The following is a 23,751-nucleotide window of genomic DNA, read 5'->3' as shown; positions in this document are numbered from 1 at the left end:
CTGGAACAACCGTTTAAGTAACGGGTGCAATGAGTAACAGATTGGATTAGTTTAGAAACATTTATGTAATTTATATTTGAGTAGCATAAGATTAATTAATCAATTAGAAAACATAGGTATTGAAAGAAACTATAAAAAAAAATCTAGCTGCAATAGAGCATGCTGGGAAATGTGATAATAATGGCAGTGGTTTTGGTTTAATGCTGGTTATTAACACCAACACTGGGTTATTTTACACCAATAACTGTTCATGTAACACTTACAGTGGTAATTTAACTCCCTAATCAACACTAGAACTGTGACACTGAAAAATGTAAAACTAAGTTACAGTAGCCAATTTGCTGTGCAGAAGCAACAGATAAAAAAGAAAAAAATAATAAATCATGAATCTTAAAGTCTCAGTAACAGTTGTGTTTTTGACTTTGATGTTTTCTGTTATGACAGAAATATATGTACAGTACATTTCAATTTGGAGTTCTTTATTGTTCTGGCATACTATGTACAGTACCTGTCCCAAATGCAGTTACAGTAGCAAGGATAAACACATCCACTTGTCCACTAAACATTAACATAATAAGTGTTGTCACTTTATCACAGATGAACTCCTTTTGAACTCAGTTGAATTGGGAAATTGGGGGAGTATCCTATCTTGTTCACTTTGATGCCCTTTTTTCGAGATTTTTTTGTTAACTTGAACATTCATTTATGTTGTATGAGTCTGCTGGGTCGGCCAACTTGAACTACTGCAAAAGGCCAGCTCAATCTAAGGTGTGTTGTCATTAATTATAATAAGTACATACACTGTATGTTAGTGACATTCATGTTTTAGTCTATTGACATCGGTGTTCAATTACAGTGTTGTACAACAAATCAATATATACGGTATGTGAGTGGATGATAACTGCATATTAATTAGGCCTTCGAAAATACTGTATTTCAGTAATGACAGACATTTTCCAAGTAATATGGAAGATCGTGAATTGTCGTGATATTTAAAATCGCTTTTATAGTCACTATTACATGAGTTTTTACAAATCTATTGTTGAGACATCACAGTCGATATACTACTGTAAGTAATGGATATTCTCTCTTAAATGTACTATTATACTGTTATGAACTTTGTACAGTGATAGCAGCTGCTGTTGTTTCTTCCATCTAGTTAGAGTTGAAAAGTTACACAGCTTACTTAGTAAGTGTAAGCTCTGCAGTCTGTCAATTGTCTCATGAAAATATATTTTTCTCTCACATGCAAACACGCGTGCACACAGACACACACACCCACACACACACGAGCGCGCACACAGACAGACAGACAGACAGACAGACAGACAGACAGACAGACAGACAGACACACACAATCCATTTTTCAACTTCCTAACACAATAAGGCATTAGGCAAATATGATTGCCGTAGGTCAATCTAAGCCTTAAATCTATATATTATCTTTAGGTTCTATATGGAATCTATTGCAGCCTATTCAAAATATGCTTGTGTGATTTTCTTTGCAAACACGGTGACAAAAGAACAGATGATACTGTGGTATATGACGGTGACATTGACCTACACATTGACCACGGTTGGTCCATAAGAGACTACTGTTTGTTGTTTTTTTTAAGGCAAGGAGCTTCTTCTGCTGGAAGTCCTTCTAGGTAGAGATGACCCCAGAGGAGGTGGAGTCATTCTAGTGGACAGGCAAGATATGGAAAAGCCCACTTCCCCTGAGCTGGAGTAAACACTACTACCACTGCCCCCTGCCTCACTACCAAAGTCCCAGCTCCCTTCCTCCTCTGTCTCGTCATCCTCCTCTTCCTCCTCCTCTGCTTCGGCACACTCCAGCTTGAGCTCTTGTATTCCAGCGTGAAGGTCCATCAGCTGTCGTATCAAGGCCTGGTCCTGAGATCGCATCTCCATCTGTGAAAAAAAGTTAGGATTGTTCAATTAAACAGAGTGACACAGACATAACAAATAAACAAACAAAAAGAGACGTAGACAGACATGTAGATACAGACATAACAATATGGGCACATAAAAGAGGCAGACAGACGTAACAGACACTGAAACAGACACAACACCATTTCAAAAACAGTTGGTTTGGTTGTGACATACGGTATTCATAAGCAAATACCAACTGTTACAAAGAAACAAATGGCTATCAAAAATAAGACTAGACAGCAGTTACAGCTGTCAAGTAGTATAGAAAAAATAGCTCAAAACACAGAACCAAATGTCATGTAATGAAAAGAACCAGTGCAGGCTACTCTAGGCTACTGAGTTCTAGGCCTAAATCTCTCTTTTGGAACTGCGCTGCAGCTTCCTTTAGTCTCTTTTAGATGATGAAGTTCACGTCCTTTCCCTGACATAACCTGGTTAAACCATTTCAGTTGAGCGCTGCCTCTTTCAGATGCAAATGCTTTTTTTTCTTTCTTTCTTTCTTTCTCTCTCTCTCTCTCTTCTCTATTTATGAGAGCCGGTCTAATTGCCCTCATTTTGAGAATAGAATACACAGAATTCCACCAAATTCGCCAAGTCCAAGTTTGTCCCAGGGAGAGGAATGTTCAAACAAAAACCAATCATGACCAGATCTGCATTTCTTTCTCTGTTAATTACAGCCTCAGACTGGGATTGGGCTCCGACTGAAAGGATGCGATGTGGCTTTAAAAGCTTTGTTTCAAAGAGGGATAAAAGAAGAAACATCAACTTTCCTTTGAGTAAAGTTTGAGCAGTGGGCTTCCTGGGGGGTGATATCACCTCTCGACATGTGTTTGTGTGTGTGCTCTGTCTGTATGTCTCTCGACGTGTGTTTGTTCTGTCTGTATGTCCTTTGCCCAGCCGTTGCAACAGATCAAACTATGTCTAATGTACCATGGTGGACAGTAAACAAGCACTTGTTCTTGCTGGAGTTCTTGCTTTCTCTTTTAAGAGAACAACTGAGTACTGGGCCATGAGACTTGATAAAAGGCGATGGTTCTAATTGGTGGAAGTCACTTCTATTTGGGCTGGTTTGTGGCTATGTTTGTCTGAATACTGGACAAAGAGACTGGACCTGGGAAGGTTCCCACTGCATCTGCACAAACCCACGTCTCATGACATCAAAGGCCAGCAATCATTGGTCACTGGGAAGTGTAATAATTGGATAGAGTTTACATGGGTGTCTTTTGTGTTGGAGGTTTGAGAATGAAAGAGGACGGAGGGCTGATAGTGTAGATGGTTTAATAACATGTCTCTTATGGACCAGTGGATCTATATGAAACATTTTGGCCATAGGGCAGCAGGTACAGTACCAGTCCAAATTTTAGACACACCAAACTGTTAGTCCTACCAAGCGCAAATCAGATGGGATGGGTATGTCTGCAGAATGCTGTGGTAGCCATGATGGTTAAGTGTGCCTTGAACTCTAATTAAAATCACTGGCAGTGTCACCAGCAAAGCCCCCTTACACCATCACACCTCCTCCTCCATGCTTCACGGTGGGAACCACACATGCGGAGATCATCCGTTCACCTACTCTGAGTCGCACAAAGACACGGTCTAATGTCTCTTATTATTGGTGTCCTTTAGTAGTGCTTTCTTTGTAGCAATTCGACCACAAAGGCCTGATTCACGCAGTCTCCTCTGAACAGTTGATGTTGAGATGTGTCTGTTACTTGAACTCCATGAAGAATTTATTTGGGCTGCAAATTCTGAGGCTGGTAACTCTAATGAACTTATCCTCTGCAGCAGAGGTAACTCTGGGCCTTCTTTTCCTATGGCGGTCATCATTTATCATAGCACTTGAAGAAACTTTTACCACGCCTACCCGATCACAACACAACTGATTGACTCAAACGCCTAAGAACAAAATACATTTCACAACTTAACATTTAACAAGGCACACCTGTTGATTGAAATACATTCCAGGTGACTACCTCATGAAGCTGGTTGAGAGAATGCCAAGAGTGTGCAAAGCTGTCATCAAGGTAAAGGGTGGCTACTTTGAAGAATTTCAAATATAAAATATATTTTGATTTGTTTAACACTTTTTTGCTTACTAGATGATTCCATATGTGTTATTTCATAGTTTTGATGTCTTCATTATTACATAGTAAAGAATCAAGTAAAAACCCTGGAATGAGTAGGTGTGTCCAAACTTTAGACTGGTACAGTAGCATAGCGGTTAAGAGCATTGGGCCAGTAGCCGAAAGGTTGACGGTTTGAATCCCAGAGCCAACTAGGTGAAAAACCTGTCCATGTGCCCTTGATCAAGGCACTTAACCCGAATTGCTCATGTAAGTCGCTCTGGATACAGTACTGTAAAGTTTCAAGGGTTCCCCCATCTAGTCCAATGCCTATAGTGTATGACTTAGATTACTTTAGTTGTTGTTGTTGGTTTGACAATGAACATGTCTCTCTGAACTACTATTAGCTTACACAGCATTCTCTAAGTTATGCCAAAATTAGATACCGTTCAACTATGCGATTCTATTGAACCAACTAAACCAGAGCCATACCAGTAAAGTAACCAACAGTCTCCAGTTTGCCTCTGTATCTCTGTCCCATCTGAGATTTGGTGGGTTTTGTGTGCTCATGACACTTGGTTTCCATGACGAGGCGCCGGGCGAAGACTAAATGCCAAGCGATATATTAATCATTGACAATAGGCCCTCTTTGAATTTCTAACCAACTCGTCCAATAAGGAAAAGATGTAGAATAAGTTAACAATGTGTTCTACCTGTAATTTGTAAGTGAGACATATAACAGCAAATAAACTGACAGGATTCATGGAATATTCTTGTAACGTCTGACTTATATGGGTGATTAACATTTAGACCTAACAGAGATGTTGCATCCTATAATTATATAGAAAACATACAAGAGACATGTCAGCTCAGCCTTGTGAGGTTCTCACATACCTGTTCATAGGACAAATTCATTTCAAACAAGCTGTTGTATGTATTGTATAAAAAAAACAAACGTATGAGAGACATGTAAGCTGAGCCTTCTACGGTCTCACATACATGGGCCATACAAATGTCAAAAGGTATCGCGTACCACTGTCTGACGTTATTGACACATGCAATGTGACACACGAGAATCAAAGTCCGCCGCAAGGAGGAGCAGGAAGAGAATTTTGTACATATAATCTTCTTCTGCCATACAAGATTCTTATTTGATTTTCATGATTATTTTCCATATGGGAAGGGGGGGGGGTTGAATGGAAGCTGGAAAGGTGACATCGTAACATCGCCTGCCCATCTCAATTGTAAGAATGCAATAACGTGACAGTCCCACGCACTAACGATTTGAATGGCCAAGAAGGTAATTTCATTGGGTGACAGATGGCTTGACCTTAACCCTAATAGCCAACAAAAATGTCCCCATTTCCACAGAGCCCCACAGAGCCAGAAGACCACACACAGGTCATTATTTTGGGGGCTTGAGTAGTCCTATATCTAGCACAGAATAATTTGAGCATGTCATCTTTCTCTACAAATATAAAGTAATGAAAGACAAGACCACCCTGGAGTCTCACAGTAACTCACAGTAAAAGTGATGAATAATTGCAATCCAATTTCCATTATCATCTGTTAACATACAGGAAAGATCAAATTGTCCTCTACAATTTTCAAATATAAATGTGTATTTCTGTTGCAAATACAAAACACATCAATACATTCAAATACAGTACATTTAGCTGAGTATATTTTTACTCAAGCCCATAGACAGATTACAAATTTGATCAGTTCTAGAGAGACTCTATCACAACCAAAGACTTCAGTCATTTGTCCAGTCTTACCAGTTCCCTGCGCAGCCAGGCCAGTGCACTCTCAATGTCCAGTTTGTAGGTGCTGCTGCTTTGTACTCCGGCCATGCAGCCCGCCATCCGGAGCCCTTCCTCTGGGCAGGGGTCTCTAATGGTCCGTGGGTCGCCGGACACAACGGGCCCAGTTGACTTACAGGCATCAAAGGTGGCGTCCTTAGAGGAGAAGTCTCTCAGTCTAGTCAGGACCACTTCCATCATGATAGGCTTCAAGTTCTACAATCTGGGCTGAAAATCAATCAGTATTCTTATAGAATCTATGTTTGGTCTAAGCTTCTCTCGGCTGTAGCAAGATACAGCGTTGTCTGGACAACTCTTCTCTTTCTGCTTCACTACTCCCACTTCCTCCTGTCCTCTCTCGTGTCAGTGGTAGTTCTGCACAGGATTGGAAACTTAAAGAGGTTCTCCTCTGTTTTCCTCAACCCCCTCCTCTGTGGGACAGTGGAGTGGCTTCAGTCATGTGTTAGTGTGATGCAGCAGGAGTGATGTCAGCTCTTTGCCATTGTCTGAATGCCCGACCCGTGCTTGTTTACCATTTTGGAGTCTCTTTTTAACACACACACACACACACACACACTCCCCCTATGGAGAAGGAAGAGGGAGGAGGAGGAAAAGAAGGAACAGAGAAGAATGACAGTTGCCCAGGTTACCTCCATTGTGCTCTTGAGGATAACGGGGTAGTCTGTGGAATGTCCTTGGCTCGTTGTCATGTCACCCCTGTTAACAAGGACATAATTTAGTGTGGACTGCTTGTTCCTCAAAGCCCTAAAGCTGTCCCCCTTCAATACTTAGACAGACAGACAGACAGACTCTGTCTTAGTTGTCTGAGCTGCACCTAGCAACCCCTACAAACAAAGCTGCAGATCCAGACAAATTGACTAAAATAGCTTTGACACGTTTGCATCTACATTTAGAATTGCAGAAACAAAGGCATCTCCAGACTGAAACAATAAATACAAATATTGTGAGTAACATGAGGCAAATGTGCTTTTTTTGTATACGAGATGATAGACCATCCCACTCCTGACACATGTACCTGTGCCTGTGTGTAGATGTGTACATGTGTAGCCACATGTAGCCTGACCGGGTTCGAACTCAGGATACCTGTGACTCTTAGTCTAACATATTTTAGTCATTACACCAAGAGGCAACAACCTCTTGATAAGGATGGTAGGTTTTGTACTAATGTCACTGCAATGTGAATGTGAGATAACCAGTCACATATTGCGTAATATGAGGAACTAAGCTATTGCAAGTCACTGAACCACATTGAAACCCACCCCCATGCCCTCAAATGAGTGGAATGTGTTAGGACACACGAGTTGCCAACATCATTTGTTGCTTCACTCCGTTCTGGACTCTTACAGAACAAATACAGTTTAACGTGATAGCCTACAGTTTTACAGGACATAAGGGGTTTCTGTTACATTAAACTAAAGCTGTGGTCCTGCACTTGGTGAACAAGATCTAGTGAACTGTTAAGAAGACGCCAGTTCTCCAGCTGATTTGACAGAAATGAACCAGGATCCTGAGGAGCAGAGTCCTGCTGCAGACAGCCAAATGCTGGCTTGGTGAGAGTGCCGAAGAGTCTTATCACCACCTTTTGGTCATTTCCTGCTTTACACGCCGGGAAAGAAAAGTTCTGGTCCCACTTCATTAAACTAACGTCAATTTATAAAGGCTTTATATATCATACATTACCAATAACAGGGTAGGTTAGCATGTCTTGGGAGAATGACCTTTGACCCTGTAACTTTGTCACTCATCATTATTTATGATTAATTAAGAATGATCTGTAATCGTGGTAGCATCCACATTAAAGTGTTTGGTAACATATTCTATAAAAGTGTCTTCAAAATGGCAAAATACTGTATTTGCCATTAATTTATTAAAGGCACAAAATCATCTTAAACACAAGCAAAATGAACTGCAATGCATCCAACAAGTCTGTGGTCACAAGCTTCATGTAGTCATTGCCTGCTAGGAATGTGGGACCAAAATACTAAACGTTTGACTAATTTACCTTTTTGAGATTTTTTGTTGTTGTAATTGTTAAACAAAATGTATTTCTCTGAGCAATTGCATTAGTACAAAATTTTAACATTTCCTAATGTTTTCTTTTGCATACTATATAGCTCATTATTTGATTTATTAATTTTATATAGTCATTATTGCTCGTCTTTATCAAGGGTGTCAATCATTTCCGACCCTACAGTGTATACGGATGCTTTGAAAATGATCTATAAGCTTATGTCATGCTTTCTTGTTTGTAATGACTCATTATTATTACACTGTACTTACAGCAGTAATCTTAACCCTAGCTTCGTGTCTGTGACCCAGTTCAACCCTAACCCTAACTCTAACTCTATCCCTAACCCTGGCTTCATGTCCACATCCCTGTGCGACCCTAACCCATGCATTAAGGAAGGAACTCTGGAGCTCTGTCAGAGTGACCATCGGGTTATTGGTCACCTCACTGACCAAGGCCCTTCTCCCCCGATTGCTCAGTTTGTCCGGACAGCCAACTCTCGGAAGTGTCTTGGTGGTTGGAAAATGTCAGTGAGGACATTTGCTAGCTGGTCAGCGCATGCTCTATGTACGCATCCTGGTAATCCGTCTGGCCCTGCTGCCTTGTGAATGTTAACTTCTTTAAAGGTCTTACTCACATCAGCTACGGAGAAAGAGATCACACAGTTGGCCGGAACAGCTGGTGCTCTCATACATGGTTCAGTGTTGCTTACCTCGAAGTGAACAAAGAAGGAATTTCGCTGGCCTGAAAGGCTTGTGTCACTGGGCAGCTTGCGGCTGGGTTATCCCTTCGCAATCCGTGATAGTTTGCAAGCCCTGCCACATCTGACAAGCTTCAGAGCCGGCTTAGTAAAATTCAATCTTAGTCCTGTATTGACGTTTTGACTGTGATTGCTCGTCAGAGGTCGTAGCAGGATTTCTTATAAGTGTCCGGGTTAGTGTCTTGCTCTTTGGAAGCGGCAACTCTAGCCTTTAGTTCATTTCAGATGTTGCCTGTAATCCATGGCTTCTGATTGGCATATGTACGTACGGTCACTGTGAGGACGATGTCGTTGATGCACTTATTAATGAAGCCAGTGACTGATGTGGTAAACTCCTCAATGTTATCGGATGAATCCGGGAACATATTCCAGTCTGTGCTAGCGGAACGCTCCTGTGGTTAAGCATCCACTTAATCGGACCACTTCCATATTGAGTGCGTCACAGGTGCTTCCTGTTTGAGTTTTTGCTTGTAAGCAAGAATCAGGGGGATGGAGATAATTATGGTCAGACTTGCCAAATGGAGGGTGAGTATTGTTTTTGTTTAGTACTTTTTACCCTTTTTTTCTCCCAAATTTCATGATATCCAATTGGTCATTACAGTCTTGTCCCATTGCTGCAACTACTGTACGGACTCGGTAAAGGCAAAGGTCAAGAGCCATATGTCCTCTGAAACATGTCTCTGCCAAGCCCTTAACCAGCCACACCAATGTGTCGAGGAACCACCATACAACTGGTGACCGAAGTCAGCGTGCATGCGCCCGGCACACCACAAGGAGTCGCTAGAGCGCAATGGGACAAGGACATCCCATAGTGATGCCTCTAGCACAGTGCCTTAGAACGCTGTGCCACTCGGAAGGCTAAATGCGAAAGCTGAGGATTCGGTTGTAATAAAATAATCCATATTTTCCTTCATGTTTAATTTTGGCGGCCTACATTCCTAAGATTAGAAGCAAATCTTATTTTAAGGAATATGACTTTTTCGAAACAGAAGCTCTCTTATTAAAATTCCCACCCTCTCCCTGAATAAAAAACTTTTGCCCAAAGGTGCTGCAAGCGGCTAAATTTGCACACGGTGCGTGGTCACAAGGCTTCGAATACAAACACTGCTTGCATAGTCACTCAACCAATGATGCGTGGAACTTACCCTCTTTTGTGAGAGGATATCTATTTAGATGATGATAACGCTGAAAACATATAGTTTACATTAGTCCATTTAAAAATATAGATATTTTTGAGGGCATTTAAATTTTGTCTTCTGTTTTAATTTCTCCGTCTACATATATTGGCTGGGTTAATAGTGTTAATAGTGTACCTAGTTATATTTTTTTACGGTCATCCCTGAAGCACGAAATCATGTTCAGAAATGACACAGAGAAAACTCAACTGGTCACGGAGAAAGGCACCATGTATAGCATCACCATGGAAAGGTAAAGTATCCCGTTTATTTATTGTGTATTTAAAGTGTCAGGCTGTTGTTTTCAATGTTGTCATTTACATTTATGATATCTGAAAACAACTTGAGCAACTTGATGATGAGTTGATGTTTCTGTCACTTGAACCATATCCACATGTATAGGACGATATTATTATTTTATTGTGCTAATGAACGATTAGTCCTAGTTATCACATTTCATATGCAGTCACATTTATTTTGACAGTTTGTTTTAATAATGTTTTATATACAGCAGACAGCCATGAGTTCACCTTTTTAGGCGTTCTCTGTACTCAAACTCAGCCTGGGCTCCTGCTAGGCTGGCTGATTTATAGTCTACAAACTTTTACACACGGTTCTAGTTCTGTGCTAGCTTTCGGGGTGAACAAAATTGGAGGGTCAAGAACACGAGAATCCCCCTCTCTTGAAACTTGTGACGTTGGAAAATAAAGTTTGGCTGATGTCAATGCTGAACGAGGGGGGTGTTGAGCGCCCATGGTGAGTTTCGTTGACATATTATTTGAATTGCCATTGTTCATTTATTGAATAAAACGCCGTTTTTAAATCATCTAAGACAGCCTATTACCCTTGCTCCAGCCATGCGTAAAAAACTTTTTGCGCACGGGTTCCAATTTTAGGTTTGCAATTGCTCTGCAGTAAGTATGACAGGAGTTCAGCAGTCAGTTCACGCTCCTTCTGCGATGTTAAACTTAATTTAGGGCTAATTGTCATGCTTAGAGTGCACGGTATCTTTAGTTATTTAATAGCATCCACACCAAATCTGGCGTTATCACTCCCACAGTGTTGATTATTGAAGAATATAATTTATAAATGCATAATGAGTTTAGTTAAACTGTCATACCCCATCATAATCCAATATATACGCTTGTTTTACGCCAATGTTTGTAAACAAAGTCAATGTAAACAAACACTACATAGCCTCAAATCATGGTTAAAGCTATAATTTTGATATCATTGATGGTCAGTCCTGAATTTGAGTGTTTACATTTCTCCAGCCTCAACCCTCAGCTTTTTACCATATCAGGAGTGAGGAAGAAGCTTTAAAAAAAATGTGTCTACTGCTGGTCGCTAAAGTAACTTTGAAAAGGTAGTTCACCACATCCAAACTAATTTGTGATAAATGATCATATCTAAATCTGAAATGTCATAGACTAAAACTGGCAAAAACAGGTTAATGGGGAGTCAGATGTTAACAGAATGTGTAATTTGGCCTATTAAACACAAAAACGATGTTTCAAGTGAAAATTGGGCAGGTCTGTTTCCCAAAAAGAAAGGCAATTCTTACCTACTTCACACATTTTTTTGCACATTTTGGCAAAAAAAAAACAGTGTCTAGTTCCGGTAATTAGCTAGACTGCTACATGGAAAATAAGTAATTTACTACTTAAAACACTACCAAGATTTGAATTAAGTTCAACTACTGCCAAGCTACTGCAAAATGTATTTCAATCACTAGTTGAACTACATGTACTGTAGTTCACTCCTCCCCAACACTACTCTCCCATTACATCCATTATCTGGTCCCTGGGTGGGGGATTTAAAGGAAGGATAGTCCTTCTACAAGGCTACAAGGTTGAACACAGTCAGTTAGCCTAACAGATGCAACTGGTTCAGTGTTCAGTAGTTTGTGGTGCAACGGGTCACAAAACTCACAGTTCGGATCACGGTTTTGAGTCACGGATCGGATCATTTTTCAGATTAGCAAAAAAAAAAAAAAAAGGGAAACAAATATAACTCTGCTTTCCATTTTTATTACTTAAAGAACACTTAAAGCAAGGAACTTTTAAATTTTTAAATAAAATCTTAAAATAAATTATTCAATACTCAATTGTTAAATTAAAGTGCAATATAATGCATGATACCTTCTTCCTTTAAACAATAGTGAATTTAAAAAAATGGCCGTGTCCACATCATCAAAAAGAAATGTAAAAAAAAAGAAAGAAAGCAAAGCAGACCTGAGCTTATAACTTCAAATTATTTTCCAAAAAGATGAGGGTGTCTACATTATCTGGGGAGAGGGTAGACCTCTGCAGTCACTATGTCCCCTGCCGTGGAGAACACCCTCTCGCTAGGAACTGCTGTGCCAGGCACAGCCAGGTAGCATCTTGCCATCATGGCAATGTGAGGGTATTCACACTCATTGTTTTTCCACCATGCCAGTGGATCACCATCCACTGGAATGCAGCTTGCTACCTTGTAGGATGCCATCTCCTCTTTGATGGTGTTGGCAAACTTTTGTCCCCGAAAAGCTTCTTCATGGACAAATTATTTTGTGGAGGAGATGCCTCTGAGTCTGCCCCCTGTCGGCTCTGTGGCTTGACATTACAGAAAAAAAATAACTTGATCAATTAAACAAAATTATTATTTATTTTCATATTTCATAGAACTATAATTGTGGCAATAACATTTAATAAAATCCATTATTATTCCAAATAAAAAATGGATGATTCTAATTGCATAGACTAAGATTAGACTGCACTATATTTATTATTTAAGTAATTCACTCTTTTTTTGACCTCTTCAGTGGCCACAGTCTCAGTGGTGAGATCACTGTATGTCCTCGGGTGTTGGGCAGTGTCTAGGTGAGACAGGGACTTGAACCTTGGATGCAGTGCAGTACCTCTATGAAGCTAGTCCTGTACATTAGGGGGGTATCTGGGGTTCAGGTCCTCTCTAATGGCAACCTTGACATCTCTTGTGATGGTGCTGTCTTCCTCACTTGGGGCCATGGATTGTAGAATCCTTGTTTTCAGAGGTAGGATCATGGACACAGACGGTGCAGTTTCAGTGCTCAATAGAATTGCAACCGTTTTGAGGGGTTTGAGCACCTGGAGGACCTCCTCTGCCACTTTCGCGTCATCATCAGACAAGGTGACGATGTCTTTATATATTTTTTTCAGGGTCTTGTCTGTCAGTGCAGAGTATACAGCTACCTGCTGCTCAAGATGGTGCTCCAACATGTCATAAGTGGAGTTCCATCTTGTTGTGACATCGTGTATGAGCTTGTGGGTTGGTAGTTGTAGCATTTCGTGCTTGGTCTTAAGCACACGAGCGGCTGTTGTGCTTCAGGGGGAAAAGGAAACCACCTTCCTGATCCTCCCAAGGAGGCGGTTCATCTGGTTACCTGAGATTCCCATTTGGGATGCTAAATTGACCACACGTGCAAAGCAAGCTATCAGTGGCCCCAGTCCATCTTCTATCACTGCATTTACTTGGCTCTTGGCATTATCTGCGGTGATTTGGATATTGCTATTGGGCAATAGTGGCTGCGCCAGGGGATTTCGTAGCGTGGCTCAAGCACTTTCACCATATTTTTAAACCCTTTGTTTTCTACAACAGAGTATGGCCTCATCTCTGCAGCGATAAACATTCCAATAGATTTGGTGATGGCTTCAGCCCGGTCTGATTCTGTAGCAAAGGGCTGCTTTAATGCCGCGGTGAGAAGTTGTTGTCTCTTGGCTGAGTTGTCTCCCGTCACTGACACACCAGGGTGATGGCGCTTTAAATGTGTGGCCATGCTCAATGTATTTCCATGATCATATTGCTTTCTTGTGGCACTAAGCCTATACACCGTAATGGTGTTGTCCACCACCCTTCTTCCGTCATCATATTTGACAGGGAAGCCAAAATGCTCCCATACATGAGACTTAAATGAAGCGGGAGGCTTTTCCAGTTCGTCAGCTCCTCCGCTAGCTCCGTGGCTGTCACTGCTCTTTTTTCTTCTTTGCTTATTGCAACGCGAGCATCCGGGACTGATTCGTTGAGATTCAACATTCTCCGTTCACGTGAACAGTACACACAACTGCTTTAAAACTAATAATAAAATCAACCTTCAGGCTTCAGAGTAAAACACAGCACGCAATCTGTCTTGTCTTTATCTTTCCACTGCGACTCTGCATCGAGATTTAGGGAATTATTACTTTGAAAAGTAACAGTGTCAGTTTCCTGAGGGGTGTCCTTTCATGTACCAAACAGGCTTTGAAATGGAGGTGGACTGTATATGCTACTGACTGTATTTGGTGACCGTATTCGGTGACTCAATTTGGGTAGTATTCGCCCTGGGGTGTTGGAAAGAGGGGGTCAACAGTTGACTTTATGGCAGACAGTAAAAACACTTGAGGCACTGGGAATGCTACGGATTGTAACCACAACATACAACATTATTACAGCTTTAACGACGCTCACTAACTTAAAAATACTACAGACAGAAACATATTACTAAAAGATAAGTATGTCATGCTTAATGCATACTATTTAATTAACATCACAGACAATGTCATTAACATAATGGATGTAGAATTTCTATTTTGAGAAAGAAAACACTACACTGTTAATGAACAAACTGGCGTTTTTTCCCGCTCTGCCTCATGGCAATGTGTGGAATAGCAGGAAATTAGCTTTAAATCAGCAAAATTTTCTCTCAGCCTCATGGCAAAATGTGTAGAATAGCATGAGATTAAGTATAAAGCTGCATATGTTTCTCTTTGCCCCAATGGCAAAATGTGTAGAATTGTAAGACGTTTTTCTTTGCCACTGCCTGAGTGCCGATACTGAGAATTCATTTTGGGCTGTGGAAGTGCCTGAATGCGCAGCTGAGTGCAACAAGTAACGGCACACAAGGTGGGCACAACACGAGAGAGCCATCCTTTCATACAAACTCTGCTCAGCCTCAGTCTTTCTCTCTTCTTTCCATTCCCCCTCCTCCTCCTCCTCCTCCTCCTCCTAATTCTTGGACGACTTTCATGACATCCATCTCACTTGTCTGGTCTTTCTGGGCACAACACGAGAGAGACAACCATTCTTACAGGCTCTACCTCAGTCTCTGCGTTCTGTCCCCCCTTCTCCTCCTCCCTCTTGGATGAATTTCATGACATCCATCTCTCTTGTCTTCCCACCCATTCCCCTTTTCATCCCCCTCTCCTCCTCAATTTTTGGATAATCCATATGCCTGTTGTCTTCTTTTCCTGTCCCCCCCCACAGTGTGTCCACAGATGGGATAATGCAGAAGGAGAAGGACAGCAACATCAAGCATTGCCATGACAACAGCCAAGCTACGGAAGACAGGGAGCGGGAGAAGCAGTTGGCCAGGAAGAGGCTCTACGTGGTCTCGGCTGTCTGCTTGGTCTTCATGATCGGAGAGATCCTGGGTGAGGGGTCAAATGATACATGACTATTGGCTAGCCTGTCAATTAGTTAGTCAGTGAGTCTGTGTCTCTCAGTCAGGCAGTCAACAGTCAGTCAGTTCGTTGGTTAGTCGTTAGTGACATACTCCTCGCGCTCTCTCGCTCTCTCTCACCCCTCTCTCGCTCTCCCTTTCTCTGCCTGTAGGTGGTTACTTTGCGGGGAGTCTGGCGGTGATGACAGACGCCGCCCACCTGCTGGTAGACTTCGCCAGCTTCATCATCAGCCTGGTGTCTCTGTGGCTCTCGTCCAGACCCGCCACACGCACACTCAGCTATGGCTGGCATCGTGCAGGTGAGATCATCAGCCTCATCATCATCATCGTCATTATGTCTTTATCATCGTCATCATCACCTTCATCTTAATCATGATCATCATTATCATAAAATGCTCACCCTCATCATCACTGCCATCTTCATCAATAATCAATACATGCTGTATCCCAATCTCATGAGCCACTTAATGTGTGTGCTTTATACTCTTTCAGGAACAAGTAAGTTGAAGTGGAGTAATTTAATGTGTTTCTAGAATATCATTCCTACGGTTGTTTGTAGCATTGTGATTTATGTATCATGGCCTTTACAATAGGAACCGGACAGTAGATACTTAAAAAAATCAGATACCATTAGATGCATCGATTCCCGTTCAGGCGAATATTTGTGCATAGGACAATGATTCACGTCTCAACTAGAGTTTTGTAAAACTAGGCTACCTGTGTCTCTAATTGGAGACCTTTTCCTCTTGGCTCTCACTATGTGGTACGTTTGGCACTGCATGGTTGTGCCGGGCACTGCTGGCAATATGAAATGGGTTTTTCTGCAGCTCTTTACTGTAATATATCTGTCCCATCACATTTCTCTCACTATGGTCTCTGATTAAAACGTCACGTGTTCTCTTTCTCTCCTCTCCTGTGTGTCCCCTCTCCCTCTATCCTCTAGAGATCTTGGGTGCTCTCCTCTCGGTGGTGACCATCTGGCTGGTGACAGGTGTGCTGGTTTACCTGGCTGTGCAGCGCCTCATCAGCGATAATTATGAGATCGAGGGGACCATCATGCTCATTACTTCAGGCTGCGCTGTGCTGGCAAACATCATGTGAGTCCACCGACGCCAAAACGCAGCCCATTCGTTCAGGCTGTCACGGTCAACAGGGCTGGGGTCACTTCCTTTTCAATTCAGTGGCTTAGCTGAAATTCACTTCCTGAATTGAAGTTCACAATATCTGAATTGAAATGTAATTTCGTTTGAATTGAATTTTAAATTAAATTAAATTCCATTCATGAATTGACTTCATCTTTGGAATTGACATAGTCTGCTGTGACCATGACTAATGTAGTGTTTACGATTGACGACTACGGATGACAGACAAGCTGAGAAAGTGACGTGGATTTCCGTGGGCTTTAGTCCCTGTAAGTAGTATTTCTGGGTTGTTAATGGTTCCCCGTTAGGGCTAGATATTGGTGATTCACAAGTGAAAATCAAACCACAGTAGGTCACACTTTATTTGGATAGTTTAGATTTTCCATCTGTAGATGCTCTAAAGATGGTCATACTATCAGCAAACTGTCTGTTAATAAGCAACTGCTTGCTAAGGTTACTGTTAGGGTTTGGTTTAGAATAAGGTCAAGGGTTAACATTAGGGTTAGAGCTAGAGCTAGGGTTATGGTTAGTAGATAGTTAGTTGAAATGTTACTGACAGTCTGTAGAGCAGTGTTACTCAACAGCAGCAAGTAGATATACAGGTATTGTCACGTAAACAGCCTACAGACATCTTCAACAGCAGGAAGCATCCATGTATAATGTTTTATAACGTGTTGTAAGCATATATGAGCATTTATAATGCCTAATAACAAGGCTTTTAATATGTTATGTCTTTCTGAATGTCCTGTGGGCAGTATGGCTTTCACCCTGCACCAGTCTGGGCATGGGCACAGCCACGGGGGCCTCAGCAGTGGGCACGGCCACAGCCACAGCACTAACGACAAGAGCAAGCATGGGCACAGCCACGCGGCGGGCAATGGGCATGGGCACAGCCACAAGAGCAGCCACTCGCACAGTAACGGTAACCAAGAAAACCATTCCCATGGAAATGGCGACGTGGAGCAGCACAATGGGGTGGACGGTCAGCAGCAGAAGTCGGCGGGGTCACGACCTCAGGCCAATGCCAGCGTGCGCGCTGCCTTCGTGCATGTTGTGGGAGACCTGCTCCAGAGCATCAGCGTGCTGGTCAGCGCCATCATCATCTTCTTTAAGGTCAGTGGTCAGAGGTCAACTGGGGTGACGTGGGAGATGGTGATCAACTGGGGTGACGGGGGAGTTAGTGGTCAACTGGGGTCATGTGGGAGGTAGTGGTCAACTGGGGTCATGGAGGTAGTGGTCAACTGGGGTGATGGGGGAGGTCGTGGTCAACTGGGGTGATGGGGAGGTAGTGGTCAATTGGGGTGACGTGGGAGGTAGTGGTCAACTGGGGTGATGGGAAGGTAGTGGCCAACTGGGGTGATGGGGAGGTCGTGGTCAACTGGGGTGATGGGGAGGTCGTGGTCAACTGGGGTGATGGGGAGGTCGTGGTCAACTGGGGTGATGGGGAGGTAGTGGTCAATTGGGGTGACATGGGGAGGTAGTGGTCAACTGGGGTGACGTGGGAGATGGTGATCAACTGGGGTGATGTGGAAGATGGTGATCAACTGGGGTGACGGGGGAGGTAGTGGTCAACTGGGGTCATGTGGGAGGTAGTGGTCAACTGGGGTGACGGGGGAGGTAGTGGTCAACTGGTGTCATGTGGGAGGAAGTAGTCAACTGGGGTGATGGGGGAGGTAGTGGTCATTTGGGAGGTAGTAGCCAACTGGGGTGATGGAGGGGTAGTGGTCAACTGGTGTGACGGGGGAGGTAGTAGTCAACTGGGGTGACGGGGGAGGTAGTGGTCAACTGGGGTGACGGGGGAGGTAGTGGTCAACTGGTGTCATGTGGGAGGAAGTAGCCAACTGGGGTGATGGAGGGGTAGTGGTCAACTGGGGTGATGGGGAGGTAGTAGTCAACTGGGGTGATGGGGAGGTAGTGGTCAACTGGGGAGATGGGGGAGGTAGTGGTCAACTGGGGTGATGGGGGAGGTAGTGGTCAACTGGGGTGATGGGGAGGTAGTAGTCAACTGGGGTGATGGGGAGGTAGTGGTCAACTGGGGAGATGGGGGAGGTAGTGGTCAACTGGGGAGATGGGGAGGTAGTGGTCAACTGGGGTGATGGGGGAGGTAGTGGTCAACTGGGGTGATGGGGAGGTAGTGGTCAACTGGAGTGATGGGAAGGTAGTGGCCAACTGGGGTGATGGGGAGGTCGTGGTCAACTGGGGTGATGGGGAGGTAGTGGTCAACTGGGGTGATGGGGAGGTAGTGGTCAACTGGAGTGATGGGGAAGTAGTGGTCAACTGGGGTGGAGAGGGCGATGGGGTGAGAAGATTAGGACTGAGGCACAATGGGCATGTTAGATAAGGATGAGGCGGATGTTCGTGTTGACACACTCTTCCTGGCTTTCGTAAGATGTCCTTTTGATCTGGTCATTTAGATAGCTGAATACTCATTGCATTAGAATGAAACATACAATATGTCACATACTCAAAGAGTGGCCCAAATAGAGCCCCGACAACGTTAGGTTATTAGTCTAATTTCATAGATTAAGTTAGTATTTTTGAATTTGCATAAATTGTACATAAATAATATTAAAAACTCTCAGCAAAACACAATGGGATTTAAATAATTGAAAGAATCAATCAGTAATTGATGGAAGATCATATAACTTCTAGTTAGCGGCAATTTACTGTATTATAAATTGTTGACTTTATCCACTTTGGGATTTATTGCCTTGTGCCCCATGCAGAGGCTGCAAAAATGACACTCTCGACAAATTAATTAAGTATCATTGCAGTACACAATGGACCGCTCTGTTACAGTAGTTTACTGTTAATTTCACAGTAAGTCCAGTGTGACTTTTAGACTCCCCCTCTTCCTTCCTGTGTGTGATAATCTCTCAAAATCTTCATGTGCTGAGCATGCACCTCCGTAGGCACTGAAATCTACTGCGTCATGTTCTCAAAGGTAACTCCAAAACTAGAGATTGATGTATTTTTTTCAACTGATATTGCTAGCAGGCAATCCTCAATAGAATGATCCCTTTTGTGATGCTGTACAAGCACAAACGTTCATGTGTTTCTAACGTGAGATCGAAATGTCCCCTGTATGTTTTACCACAAGTATGTCTTAACTAAAGTTAAATATATTGGGTGGAAAATAGATCATGCAATCACAATGTAATGATTACGGTCCTTACTCTCGCTTTCTCTTTGTTTCCCACAGCCTGAGTATAAGATAGCTGACCCGATCTGTACGTTCCTGTTTTCCATGTTTGTCCTGGGAACCACCATCACCATTATGAGAGACATCCTGCTTGTCCTCATGGAAGGTAATACAGGGAGTTCTCTCTATCGTCCCTGTTTCGGGATTATGGCAAAGTAGACGTCTTATTGTAGACGAGGAATGATTTATAGGGACGACAGCCATAAGGATATGATTTGTGCAAGAGTTGACGATTGCAACATGTCTAAAACTTTTATGATCACAAGTGTTGCCCAAGATCTTTTGTGCCCAGTCCCCCCTCTCTGTGTGTGCGTTTGCGTGTAATGAAATCCATCTCTCTCTCTCTCTTTCCCTCCCTCCCTCTCTTACTTCTCCCCAGGTACCCCAGCTGGAGTGAAGCACGGTGAGGTGAGGGATCGGCTGCTGGCAGTGAAGGGGGTGAAGTCTGTCCATAGCCTCCATATCTGGGCCCTGACTATGAACCAGACGGTGCTCTCAGCGCACGTGGCTATAGGTGAGTGTAGCTGGACTAGGCTGTCAGTAATCTCCTGTTATGTTACAACTCCCATATGTGATGATGATGGCTTTATTGTGTCCCTGACCCTTTTTTTCGATTGTCATGCACCCGAGAATGAAACATTCTGCGGAAATGCCACTGCTGTTTCCACTATATGTGTGCACTGCTTGTGACTTGACTTGATCAGACCGTAGTGACTTGCGATATTGTCAGTTGGTCAGTGTCATCATAGTTGCATTTCCTTTCCCTCCACAGATGACATAGTGGATGCCCAGCCAGTCCTAAGGGAGATGACCCAAACCTGCTTCTCCAACTACAACTTTCATTCAGTCACCTTACAGCTGGAACAGCAGGCCGACCAGAAGCCTGGGTGTAGTCTGTGTGAGGACCCCAAAATGTAGACACCTGTTTAAGCCCATGGGAGAGGCCAGGAGCCCAGAGGAATAAGGCTAAGTTAAGCTACCTAACCAGGATTTAGTTGTAGCCTGACACAGTCTTTTGGCGAGTGCTTGACTTGACCAGGAACATATTGGAACTGATTTCTCACACCTCACATTTGTACCGCTAGAGTTCCTACACCTTTTATAGAATGCGGCCTAAAATATTGCGGCGTTGTGGCACCTTAATATAAACAGCACTCCAAATAGAATAGAACACAACTTTTTTTGACTATATGTTACAGCGAACAACTTGCAGTGCAGTATCTCTCTGGAGGAGTACCGGCACATATTTCAGTCCACTTCAGGCTCTGCTTTTGGCTGATCAATCATGGATATTGGACCAGAGGGGTATACTACAAAGCAGGTTCAATGTTTTAGGGCTCTATTTTCAGCTGGTGTTAAGGAGGTGCTAGTGTCATACGCAAGTTAGTTTGCAATTTCATCACGTAAAAACTGTCAGACTGGCATTTTCCCACCTTTAACGCCAGGTTTGGCAATTTATCCATCTAACATCAGCATGCTTACGCTCAGATGGGAGGAGTGTAAATATTTTAGGCGTGCCCTTAAAAACATGATCCAAAGTACTAATTTCAGCCGGCACTGGCAGGGATATTTAAGACCGATCAAAAGCTGGTTTTAATGTTAACGCAGTTGGTTATGGTATGAATTTTGACAGCTGAAACACAGCCTATCCAGCCGTGACGCGCACACTGCCCACATGAACATGGAACAAGATGTGATTTGGTACCTGTATACTTTGTATTTAGAAACATAAAACATCCATTTTATTTGATTAAAAACCAAGCATAGTCTTCCCTCTCAATGAAGGCTGTTTTCTTTTTGTCCTGTCCAATGTAATCAAGTAGGCTAGACAAGACCGTCGATAAAGGGCTTGGCTCGTGAGACCGCTTGGAAATAAATCTTAATCACCCAAGCTTTATTAAAATACTGTATCAAGTTTGAAAGGAGCAAAACAGTGAGCTGACATTCCCTTTTTATCTGTGCATTGTAGGCAGGCCTACAGTATTTTAGCCATGCTTTGGACATACTCCCTCCATGATATAGGTTACATGTCTCCGTGCCCATCGTGACAAGAGAGATGAGATCCTCGGGGAATACCGGTGAACCTCGTATTTAGAAGTTATTTTCATGTAACAATTGCTTGTTTTCCATTTCAACTTTCAAAACAAATCCAAGCCCTCCACAGACTACCTTTACCCTAGGACTACTATAGCGAAGGCTGGTTCAACAGCAATGCGTTGTTTTTTTTTCATGATGGTGATTTTATGATATCATTACATTCGACATGCATTTATTGTTGTTGAAAAAGAATAAAACAGATTTCTTGCTTTTTGTTTAATTTTATTAAAACAAACTCAAACACAAATTTTCAGTGTGAATTTAATCTTGCTTATTGACAACATTTGGCATGTCCATGCTCAGCCATAATGCAATTTACAGTAGGCCCAGCCCCTAAATCAGTGCGAATGCTATTGAAGCAATTACTTAGAACAATGTGGACTGCAAACAGGTTCAAGTTTAGCAAATATGGGATCTATATTTAGTTATTTTCTTTCTGTAAGCTGTTTAACAAACTATAGTGGACTAACATTGGAATTTGAGTTGATCCCAAGGTAATATATACAAGACTGTATATACACAAATTGAAGCAACCACATATTTAGCCATGGAGCACGTTCTGATTGGCCAGTGAGGGGTCAAGCCTCAACACACCCACAACTTATTTATTCATCAAATCCCAGCCCTTTCGAGCCACCGCCAGCAACTGCGCAGATAATTGTGGTTGTAAAAATAGCAAAAATATTTTGGACACACCCTCGAACCTATAGCGCTACTGCCAATGCTTAGATTGACGATTGCGTTAGGTTTGTTAAGATAGAGCCCTTAGAGTTAATTTCCCGCAATTCTACACATTCTGCCATGGGGTGTAGAGAAGATTTAGGAATTTTATAACACATTTCTTGCAATTCTACTCATTTTGTCATGGGGTGGAGAGGAAATGTAGCAGTTTTACAGCGACACATTTTGCCATAGGTTGGAGAGTTTTTAATAATTCGACCATGATCACAGGTTTAGATCATTTACCCCCCCCCTCCAAATGACTCAACAACCAAAAACACATATCTAAATTGACATTTCTTAATGAACCAGGAAAATCAACAAGTTATTTGGGGTTGTTTATCAAAAATAGCTGGCTAACTCACTGATCCTGCTTTGTATTTGACCCCTTTTGTTGTGTGGTTAGTTTGTTTATCTCTGAAAGCTGAGGTGGTCATTCTATAGTCACAAGAAAGTGCCTCTGTGCCAACATTCCCAAAGAAGTAAAGATTGAAGAGATCAGGGATGGGGTGCCATAGCTGATCACAGGCTTGAAAGTGTTGCACCATGAATTATATTTATATATGTTTTTGTCTTACTGTAAGTCCACATATTAAAATGTCATTTGAGTGCTTAATGGTTTAAGTGTCTATATTGAAATGCTGGTCACTGTATCGTTTAAAGAACATTAGATGAAACCGCACGGTGTGAGATGCTAATAATTAAGAGAACAAAACCGTCCTTATATTTAAAATGCTGATTTGAATAAAATCTACTGTTGAAAATAATCATGTTTGCCCTTTTGCCTTCTGCTATAGTTCCTGATAAGGATACGGGTTGCTCAGCAACACAGCACTCAGTGGGTCCATTGTCTCTTTGCACACCTTGATCCCTTTTCATTTCCCTGTCCCCTCCTCGACCTTCAGCCAGTCTGGTGCAGCTGTAGGCCGTCAATGCAATGGATCAGCCATCTTGGGTCTCAAGGGTCCCTTAGTGTTACTGACCCATTACATTTACATTTAAGTCATTTAGCAGACGCTCTTATCCAGAGCGACTTACAAATTGGTGCATTCACCTTATGACATCCAGTGGAACAGCCACTTTACAATAGTGCATCTAAATCTTTTAAGGGGGGTGAGAAGGATTACTTTATCCTATCCTAGGTATTCCTTAAAGAGGTGGGGTTTCAGGTGTCTCCGGAAGGTGGTGATTGACTCCGCTGTCCTGGCGTCGTGGGGGAGTTTGTTCCACCATTGGGGGGCCAGAGCAGCGAACAGTTTTGACTGGGCTGAGCGGGAACTGTACTTCCTCAGTGGTAGGGAGGCGAGCAGGCCAGAGGTGGATGAATGCAGTGCCCTTGTTTGGGTGTAGGGCCTGATCAGAGCCTGGAGGTAC

At 42.7% G+C, this 23,751-nt stretch overlaps 1 protein-coding gene across 3 annotated transcripts; it reads left to right on the top strand.

The window, feature by feature from the left end:
• Positions 1–7,161: 7,161 nt before the first annotated feature.
• Positions 7,162–23,144, top strand: LOC118398288 (zinc transporter 8-like). 3 transcript variants are annotated; one of them, XM_035793480.2, is made up of 8 exons: positions 7,162–7,368; positions 15,021–15,187; positions 15,369–15,515; positions 16,160–16,313; positions 17,114–17,471; positions 19,561–19,666; positions 19,940–20,074; positions 20,333–23,144. In XM_035793480.2, the coding sequence occupies exons 1-8, from the start codon at positions 7,313–7,315 to the stop codon at positions 20,476–20,478; spliced, it is 1,269 nt and encodes a 422-aa protein (XP_035649373.1). In that variant the 5' UTR covers positions 7,162–7,312; the 3' UTR covers positions 20,479–23,144. The 3 variants fall into 3 exon arrangements, with proteins under 3 accessions (XP_035649373.1, XP_035649372.1, XP_035649374.1); XM_035793479.2 differs by lacking the exon at positions 7,162–7,368 and adding an exon at positions 9,655–10,014; XM_035793481.1 differs by lacking the exon at positions 7,162–7,368 and adding an exon at positions 10,397–10,517.
• The last annotated feature ends 607 nt before the right edge of the window (positions 23,145–23,751 follow it).

The sequence above is a fragment of the Oncorhynchus keta genome, chromosome 19 (genome assembly GCF_023373465.1).
Source record: "Oncorhynchus keta strain PuntledgeMale-10-30-2019 chromosome 19, Oket_V2, whole genome shotgun sequence".
Lineage (NCBI taxonomy): Eukaryota > Metazoa > Chordata > Actinopteri > Salmoniformes > Salmonidae > Oncorhynchus > Oncorhynchus keta.
Note: the sequence above shows the minus strand (reverse complement) of the source record. Positions and strands in the feature narration are given on the sequence as shown.

Excerpts from the sequence above, each read along its gene's own strand:
- LOC118398288 (XM_035793479.2), top strand. The coding sequence starts at position 9,941 with ATGTTCAGAAATGACACAGAGAAAACTCAACTGGTCACGGAGAAAGGC. Across the intron at positions 10,015-15,020 it reads TATAGCATCACCATGGAAAG|TGTGTCCACAGATGGGATAA; the intron begins GTAAAGTATCCC and ends CCCCCCCCACAG. Across the intron at positions 17,472-19,560 it reads CCATCATCATCTTCTTTAAG|CCTGAGTATAAGATAGCTGA; the intron begins GTCAGTGGTCAG and ends TGTTTCCCACAG.